This window comes from Orycteropus afer, unplaced genomic scaffold (genome assembly GCF_000298275.1).
Source record: "Orycteropus afer afer isolate SDZICR_OR568_19922 unplaced genomic scaffold, OryAfe1.0 scaffold00744, whole genome shotgun sequence".
Taxonomy (NCBI): Eukaryota; Metazoa; Chordata; class Mammalia; order Tubulidentata; family Orycteropodidae; genus Orycteropus; species Orycteropus afer.
In genome coordinates, this window is record NW_006922331.1 from 781,441 (window position 1) to 790,513 (window position 9,073).

The window sequence follows — 9,073 nt, forward strand, 5'->3', positions numbered from 1 at the left end:
GCAGAGCCACTGGGTGGATTAGAACCACCAGTCTTTGGTTAGCAGTCGAGCATAAACCATTTGTGTGTGTGCCACCCCCAGGGACCTTGCTGTTCTCAAAACTGTAAGAATCCTGATGAGAACAAAAGCAACAAGGCCTGTCAGGGAAGCAAGCACACAATGGGAGGCGCTTACTCTCTGAGTCACTTGCTCTTGGCCACCAAGTCAGGATTCACACCCAGGACGGTCTGATGCCAAACTGTCTCCCAGGGACACCATGAACATGCTGACCTCCATGTACCAGTCAACAGTCTCCCAGCTGTTCGAGGGGATGTCCCCAGGGTCTGTCACAGAATCAACCCCGAGTCGTGATGATTCCACGTGTGTCACAGTCAAACCGTGTTCCACAGGGTTGCCAACGGCTGGTTTTTTCAGAAGTCAGTCTCCTGAGGCACCTCTGGGTACCCAGACTCCACCACCCACCTTTTGGTTACACTGTGCGTGTAACCGTTTGCACAACCATGACGGACAGACCTCCCTGGCCCACCTGCTGGAGGTGCTGATGGGTGCAGACCTAAAGGGCTAGCCTAGTGACCGTCTGAGGTAGTGGGGATGCCTTGGTAGAACTCCCCCCCCCCGTCCATGCAGGAGATCCGGGTTTGATTCCTGGCCGATGCACAGTGGAGGCTGGCGTGTGGCTAGCATGCTAGGAGCTCCTAGACTAAGACTGGGAAGAAAGGCCTGGCAATCTCCTTCTGAACCCTACCCACTGAAAACTCCGGGGGCCACAGTGGTCTGCCTCTCAACCAATCAATCACGCAGGACTGGGCAGCGCTTAGTTCCACTGGGTGTGGGGACGTCAGGCGGCGGGGAAACACGCCACCCCAGGCAACCACCCCACCTCAGGCAACCACACGGACGCCTTTACCTTAGGGAAGGTGGTGATGATCCGGTCCTGGCTCACAGGCGGCCCCAACGGCTTTAGGGAGGAGCTCATCCTGTGGGAGTCCTGTGGACCAGGGAAGGCGTTAGGCAGGTGCCCAACGTGGTGCTTGGGAACCCACCATCACGTTTCATCCTAACTTCTCACCACTTTCCAAACAAATCCACACCCCTCCTCGACCAGGAGCGCCAGGGAAGGCCGCCTGACACAGGAAGAAGGCAAGGCCACCTCTCACTTGCACGCCTGCCCAGTGCCCCTGGAGTCAGGGATCAGCATCCTCTCAGGTGTCCAACCGGAAGGGCCCTGTCTGAGCCTAGCTCGCGGCTAAGCCTGGCACAGACCGCGAGCCGCACATCCGGCCAGCACAGTGGAGGCAGGGTGAGGAAGGCTTTGCCCCAAGTCCCCAGACACCGCCAGGGGGTCCTCTCCCCACAGCGTCCGCAGCGCCGCCCAGAGCGGGCCGAGCGCCCAAGGAAGGTTCCTTCTGCTGCGCCCCCGCCCCTCCTGGGTGGCTCTGACCCAGGCCCGGGGTGTGGGCCTTTCCCGCTGCTGCGCCCAGGTTCTGGGAGGGGCGGGCCAGGAGTCCGGCAGACTTACCGCGCGCGGCTGCAGCGACGGCGGCGGCGGTAGCTAAGGCCGTGGGGTGCTGGACTGCGCAGGCCCTGGGCTAGCTCACCACGCGGCTCCTATCACCATGGCAACGAGGCCCACGCGGGACCTCCGGGCGTCGGGCGGGGCTTGGGCGGTTTGGGGTGGGGTCTGACCAAGGAGAGACTGGCGCATGCGGCCTGCACAGGCGATCACCATCGCAACAAGGGCGGTGCCGGGTAGGCGGGCGGTAGGCGGGGCCAGGGCGGTCAGGGAGTGGGGCCTAGTCCAAGGGGCGTGGTCTTGGTGGGATTGATCGTGGAGACTCGCGACCCCGGCTTCCTCAGTAAGTCACCACGGCAACGAGGGCCTCCCCGGAGCTGCGGCTGCTGACCAGGCCTGGGAAGGGCTGCCAGAAGAGATTCGTTGCCCGGTGATTACCATGGCAACGGGAGCGAGGCCGGGGCGAGGGGGAGTGGGCGGGCCCAGGACGACCAGAGGGTGGGGCTTCATCCCTGGGTGGGGTCTGGGCGGGGCGGGCTGCGCGGGGCGGCGCGCAAGTGGCCTTCACTTGGCAGAGTAAGAAGCAAGGATGGCTACTGAGTACGTGAAACGCTTAAGTGTTTGTTTTTTTCTGGTCATCTCTTTCCAGGTTCACTACAGATCTGTTGCACCATTTCTACCTTCAGAATTTGTCCTGAATCCTCTTTCTCCTCACTTGCCCTGGTATCACCCTGAGCCAGGCCACCCTATTCTTATCCCTTACCTGGTAGCCCTGTGTCCACCCGGGCTCCTGTCTTAGTCCCAGGGCAGCAGCCCCAGTGACTCCGTTGGAACAGATCGGATGATGCCAGTTCTTGGCACCAAACTCTCCAATGCCTCCTCCGTGCTCTCGGATTTAAAAAGTCCTTACAGTGGCCCCAGAAGTCCTGTGTGATTTGACCCCCTCTCCGTTTCCTCTTCTACCTGGTCTACTGCTTCCTCTCAGCCCAGTCAGACTGTTCTGTCTTCTTTGCTGCTCTGCGACGGTGCGGGCCAGCCATGGGGCCTTTGCACTAGCCGTCCCCCGGGCCTGGAATGCCCTTCCCCCAGATACCCACCTAGCTCCCTTATCACCTGCCACAACATGGCCTCTAGGTGAGGCCTCCCCTGACCACTCTGTGTGTACAATTCCTTTTGTTTGGCAGCTAACCAAAAAGTCAGCAGTTCAAACCCACCAGCTGTTCCATGGGAGAAAAATGAGGCAGTCTGGATTGGCAGCCATGGAAACCCTATGGGACAATTCTACATTGTCCTGTAGGGTCCCTACGAGTCAGCATCCACTTGAGGGCAGTGGGTTTTTTTTTTTTTTTTTGTATCATTCACTGGGCCACCGAAGCAGCAGTCAATTCAAATGACATATTGCATTGGGCGAATCTGTTGCAAAAGACCTCTCTCAAGTGTTAAAGAGCAAAGATGTCACTTTGAAGACTAAGATGCACCTGACCCCCAAGCCATGGTGTTTTCAATCATCCCAAATGCATGTGAGAGCTGGACAATGAATAAGGAAAACTTTTCAGGGCATCAGGAAAGGAGGGTAACTTGAGTAGGTACCAGAAGACTGAAAAATGTACCCGGAGGTGTGCTCAGAGACGTAAGAAATATATTATAAGGAAACTAAGAGTAAAATAAAAGCAAAGAGTTTGCAGTACAAGAGCAGATGGCCAGTAGTCCAGCAGTGGCAGGCTGGGCCAAGTTCAAGTAACCGCTGACCCCCTCCCACTTCCCAGGGATATTTCTGCCTGGGTTTGAGGAGCTAGGGATGGGGACTGCGTGTCTGTTCCCAGACAGAATGGCGCTGGGCCCGGGCAGCTGGGGGCCCTGGACGGGGTCTTAGGACCGCCACCTGTCCTCTACCCTGATAAGACGCTGCCATCAGCAGCTTCATGAGTTGTAACTATTCTAAGGAAGGGCCCTTCTGGCCTTGAGGAGGGGAAGGGGCATGAGTTTATAAATCTCTTTCTTCATTAAACAAGATGGAGTCCAGGAGCCATTTTGGGGGCTTTAGGGCTGTGCCCCATGTAAAAGCAGATAGCAACTGACACACTGGAATGGTGATGTTGGTGAGGAATACGGAATGTACCACAGACGGCCAGAAGAACAAACTGTATGGGAAAAGGTACAGCCGGAATGTTCCTTAGAAGCAACCATGTCGAGACTTGAACCTGGCTGACTTTGGGCAAGTCAGAGGGAAAGACCAGTTTCTAGAAAAGGACCCAGGGGTTGGTATAACAGAAGGGCAGCCAAGACGGAGCGACACACAGCCGCACAGTGGATTCAGACATACCAATGACCTTGAAGATGATGCAGGACCAGGGAATGCTATATTCTGTTGTACGCGGGGTCACCATGGTGCCCGGCCAACTGGAGGCTAACCCGCAACAATTTCACGTCTGTGAGGTTCTCCTAAACGGGATAATGTACGATCTCACGGGTTTCCTCTGTAGATGAAGGCATGCAAAGCGCCCGGGTCCAGCGAAGTCTCTGTCCTTCCGGTCTTTGCCACTAACAAAGCCCTTTTACGCACAGGGCTGCCTCCTTCCACGACACCCTTGGGAAACATCACTGTTCGGGTTTTGCAATCAGGCCACCTAGGCGCGCTGGGCTCCGAGTGCGTAGCCTAGCAACCGGGTCGCCCAGCAACGGGTGCGCGTCTGGCGGGTGGACGCCAGAGTCTGCGCGCGCGGAGGCAGGTGAGGCGGCTGCGGCGGCGGCGGCGGTAGGAAGATCCCGGGGGCAGGGGGCCCCCCAGACCCACCCACCCCGGTTCACACGGGAACCAAGTCACCCTCGCTTCTCGGCGACCAGACTCCTGCAGCCCACGCTTCCCGGAAGGGCCAGGCCAGGTTCCCGGCGGGCCCCCTTCCACGCCAGGAGAGGGCGCCCAGGCTGGAGATGGCCGCGCCCCTCAGGCCCCGCCCCTCCTGGTCCCGCCCTCATGGCCCCGCCCTCATGGCCCCGCCCCTCATGGCCCCGCCCCTCTCCCCCGCCGTCACCGGTTGCCTGCACCCTTCCTGGTGCAGAGCTAGGGCTGTCGCTGCCGCTGGCTGTGGGCATGTCTGGAGCCCTGTGCGTCCAACTCCTGTAAGTCAGTCAGTGTAACAAACTGCCCCTTTGCAGCTGCAGAAGGACACGTAGGAAGTAACGCGCCGAGGGCCACGAAGCCACTTTGAGTCCACATGGCCTGGGGCAGGGGCCAGGTCTTAAATAAGTCTCCATTTAACGCTTACACCAACCCTGCTGCCCTCGGGTTCACACTGACACACACGGCGACCCGGTGTGTACGGAGCAGAACCGTGCTCCACAGGACTTTGTAAAAAATTGTGGTTTGGGTGAAGGTTACAGAACAAATTGGTTTTCCATACACATTTAGATTCATGACACTGTCTGCAATCCTCACCATGTAACAGCTCTCTTCCCGCTTCCTCCCCGTGTTTCCCTTTCCCTGTGTCCTTTCCCATCCCTTCCTGCCTTCTGAGCTTCCTCCCTGGCACATGCTGCCCTTGGGATCGCCTAGCGTTGGATGTTCTAAGGACAGTGCGCCTCCCTGATGTTATAGTTCACCTTATGGGTCTGTCTACCATTTGGCTGAGAGTTGAGCCCTGGGGGTGAGTTCAGTTCCAGGCTTTAAACGGTGTCTACGGGCCACAGGAAGACTGGGCAATCCACTTCTGTAGTGATACCGCTGCGGAAACCTAAGGAGGGGTGGCTATGAGTTGGATCTGACTCCACAGCAGTGAGTGAGTGAAGGGCCTAGCCTCAGGTGTTCTACCATCTTTATAAGACCAGGAGGCCTGTCCACAGGGTTTCCAATGGCTGATATTTCAGAAGTGCTAGATCGCCAGGCCTTTTTTCCAAGGTGCCTCTGGGTGCCCTCAAACCTCCAACCTTTTGGTTAGTTGAGCTGGTTCACTGTTTGCACCCATCGGAGAGGCCTTCCTGTAGCTTGAAAGGCTCAAAAGCCTTTCTTTTTGTGACATGACAGGCATCTGACAGGGGTCCCTCGTGGGTCGGTGAGCCTGACCTGCCTTTGAGCTCTCGTCCTTAAGCAGTTATGTCGGCCCTGGCAAGCTCCTTGGCCTGAGCCGCAGTTTGGTCATTTGTCGAATGGAGATAACACAAGCCTCTCCTTACAGGGGAGCTGAGTGAGCTCCTAGCTATTGCTGGCCCAGAATAAATGCTGAATGTGGAGGCAGCCTGAGTGTGTGTCTGCTTTGTTTAGTTGCTCTCGGTCCTCCTGACTGAAGACCCAGTGTGCTCAGTATCCGCGGTGTCAGCACTGGAGTCGGGCATTGGGGCTGCAACTTACCTGCACTGTGACCTGGGCTACTCCTTTAATTACTCTTCACCTCAGTTAGTCCAGCTGTAAACTGGGAGCAAAAATGCTTGCCCACTTGTCCTCACAGACAGTTTTGAGATTAAAATGAGAAAACCCACTGCCGTGGAGTCTATTCTGACCCACAGCGCCCCTAGAGGACAGAGTGGAACTGCACCACAGGGTCTCCAAGGCTGTCAGTCTTCACAGAAGCAAAGCCCAAACCACACCCACTGCCATGGAGTCTATTCCGACCCACAGCGCCCCTAGAAGACAGAGTGGAACTAACTGCCCACAGGGTCTCCAAGGCTGTCAGTCTTCAAAGAAGCAAAGCCCAAACCAAACCCACTGCCGTGAGTCGATCCTGACCCACAGCGCCCCTAGAGGACAGAGGGTTTCCAAGGCTGTCAGTCTTCATGGAAGCCGACCGCCTCATCTTCTCTGACACAGCGCCTGGGGGGCTTGAACTACCCACCTTTTGGTTCAGTAGCCAAATACCTTAACCACAATGCCGCCAGAGCTCTCAAATGAAAGGAAGCTTGTAAATCACAGTGGTAGTAAAGGCAGCTTTCTGGGATCTCTATCCAGAGGTTTCGTCTGGAAAGCTGGTGATTTGCACTCTTCCAGTGCGGAAAGATGGCCCACGCCCGAATCTCCATGCACCTGCCCCCCGACATCAACCCCACCCAGGCTGCCATCGCTTACGGCTGCCGAGCCTTGCCCAAGCTGAACGAAGAGCTGCAGTCGGAGGACTTGCGCACGAAGCAGAAAGCCCTCATGGCGCTGTGTGACCTCATGCACGACCCGGAACACGTCTATGAGGCCATCAAGATAGGTGAGGCCCCAGTGTCTGTCCCACCTGCTCAGTCCGACCGTGCCTGGGCACCTGCCCCAGAGTCATAGTGGCCCCGCAGGCCAGCAGACAGCCCTGTGTGTCTGCCGCACCCACAAAGCTGTCACAAACGGTGGGTTCACTCTCACCGATGTCAGAGCAAGAGCTGAGGGAGTTTGAGGCCATCAGCACCCCTCTGCCAAAGCACTGTGCCCAAACCACTCCCCCGGCCCCTAGAGGACAGAGTGGAACTGTCCCCCAGGGTTTCCAAGGCCGTCAGTCTTTATGGAAGCTAAGCCCAAACCATATCCACTGCCAGGGCGTGGATTCCAACTCACGGTGCCCCTAGAGGACAGAGTGGAACTGCCCCACACGATTTCCCAGGGTGTCAGTCTCAGGGAAGCTGACTGCCTTATCTTTCTCCCTCCGACTGGTACAAACCGAACACCAAATGCACTGCCATAGAGTCATATCCGACACATAGCAACCCCTCCTTGGGTTTCCGAGGTGGTATCACTACGGAAGTAGATTGCTCAACCTTCCTTTCGAGGAGTGGCTGTGGGTGGGTTTGAACCACCAGCCTGCTGGTTAGCAGTCAGATGCCTTAGGCACTACGCCACCAGAGCTCCTCCTCAGACCAGTAGGTGGGTCCAAACCAAATTTTGGTTAGTAGCCCAGTGCTTTAACCACTGCACCACCAGAGCTCCTAAACAGATACTTTCTGCTTCCTAAGTAATGACTTTTCCCCTCTTTTCCCCACCCGCCCTGGTCACCGCTCATGACCTTTTGTCTCTGGGCATATGGCAGAGATTTCAGTGGGCTCATGGGAGATTTGCCCTTTTATGACCACCTGCCTGCACTCAGCATGATGTTTTTCAAAGGCTCATTCATGTCAAAGCATGTGCTGGGACTTCACTTCTTCATGGCATGTGTACAGCACATGTTGTTGATGACATTTGTGGACCCAGGCGTCTGTGGATAGACACTTGGGTTCTTTTCGCTTTTTGTTGTTATTGTTAGGTGCTGTCGAGTCGTTTCCGACTCATAGCGACCCCATGTCCAACAGAACTAAACTCTGCCCTGGCCTGTGCCAGCCTCACAGTCCTGGCTGTACCCGAGCCCACCGTTGCAGCCGCTGCCTCAGTCCATCTCGTTGCGGGTCTTCCTTTTTTACCCAAGCCTCCCCTTTACCAAGCATGACATCCTTCTCCAGGCGCTGGTCCCTCTGACAACCTGACCAAAGTACGTGAGACCAAGTGTCACCATCCTCGTCTCTCAGGAGCATCCTGGCTTGCTTCCTCCAGGACCGATTTGCGTGTTCTTCTGCCAGCCTAGGGTGTATCCCGTGTTCTTCACCAACAGCGTAATTCAAAGCATCCATTCTTCTTCGGTCTCCCTTTCTCATCCAACTTTTGCATGCATAGGATGCAATTGAAAACTCCACGGCTTGTGTCAGGCTCACCTTAGTCCTCAAAATGACATATTTCCCCTTTCTGTCTATAGTAAATATTACTGCCCAGAACTGATGTCTGTTTGAGTTGCTCAATAAAGCAGGGTTTATATATGCTTGATCTGGCAACTCTCGGCGAAACCTGCTCCAGGTCACGTGACTAGGTTGGGGCAGGGGTCCACTCTGACCCCAGGTCTCTTCAATGCCATGTGTCAGCCCTACAGCAGCCTGCATGACAAGACGCTAGTGGACAGTGTACGGCCTTTTCGTGCGGCCCAGGAGGCTGTGTTGGGGCGGGCCTGCCCACACAGAGTCCCCGCTCCGTGACTGAGGTGCCTTCAGACCGGATATTCCCGCAGCTGCCCACGGGGAGCTTCTCCTGCCGCCCTCAGGGCGAGGGGACTTCCCGGAGGTGGGTGTTCACAGGCGTTTCTGCTCCGCAGGCTGCCTGGAGAGCCTGAAGGCTTTGCTGAAGGATGGCGACCACGTGGCGCGGATCAAGGCCACCGAGGCCCTCTACATCATGGCCGCACACAACGTGGGCAGGTGGGTTCCGGCCCCACAAACAGCGTGCGGCCTCCGCACCGCCCTCGTCTGGGGGCGTGGCCCGATGACCTAGACTGGGCACTTCTTGCTGGCCAATGCAGCCTACACTTGGGGAGCTTTGGGGTGCCTTTGAGGGGGCCTCATGGGGCTCTGCACCCCAGACCAGTTTTTATGTTCACTCTTGGCTCTGAGGAGGAGTTCTAATGGCACAGTGGTTAAGGCATTTGGCTGCTAAATGAAAGGTGGGCGGTTGGAACCCACCAGCTACTCCTCGGGAGAAAGATGGGGCAGTCAGCGTCAGTATTAATTGACAGCCTTGGAAACCCAATAGGGCAGTTCCACTCTGCCCTCTAGGGGCGCTGTGAGTTGGAATCCATGCCC

At 56.7% G+C, this 9,073-nt stretch overlaps 2 protein-coding genes across 2 annotated transcripts in view; one reads left to right on the plus strand and one right to left on the minus strand.

The window, feature by feature from the left end:
- RAB36 (RAB36, member RAS oncogene family) overlaps positions 1 to 976 on the minus strand; it is a 16,490-nt gene extending 15,514 nt beyond the window's left edge. Inside the window, exon 1 of the mRNA XM_007957403.2 lies at positions 908 to 976. Coding sequence (XP_007955594.2) covers positions 908 to 976 — 69 coding nt within the window. The remainder of the gene's footprint in view (positions 1 to 907) is intronic.
- Positions 977 to 6,500: 5,524 nt separating this feature from the next.
- Positions 6,501 to 9,073, plus strand: part of RSPH14 (radial spoke head 14 homolog) — a 75,270-nt gene continuing 72,697 nt past the window's right edge. The window contains exons 1-2 of the mRNA XM_042783209.1: positions 6,501 to 6,699; positions 8,590 to 8,692. Of these exons, the coding sequence (XP_042639143.1) occupies positions 6,501 to 6,699; positions 8,590 to 8,692 (302 nt within the window). The remainder of the gene's footprint in view (positions 6,700 to 8,589; positions 8,693 to 9,073) is intronic.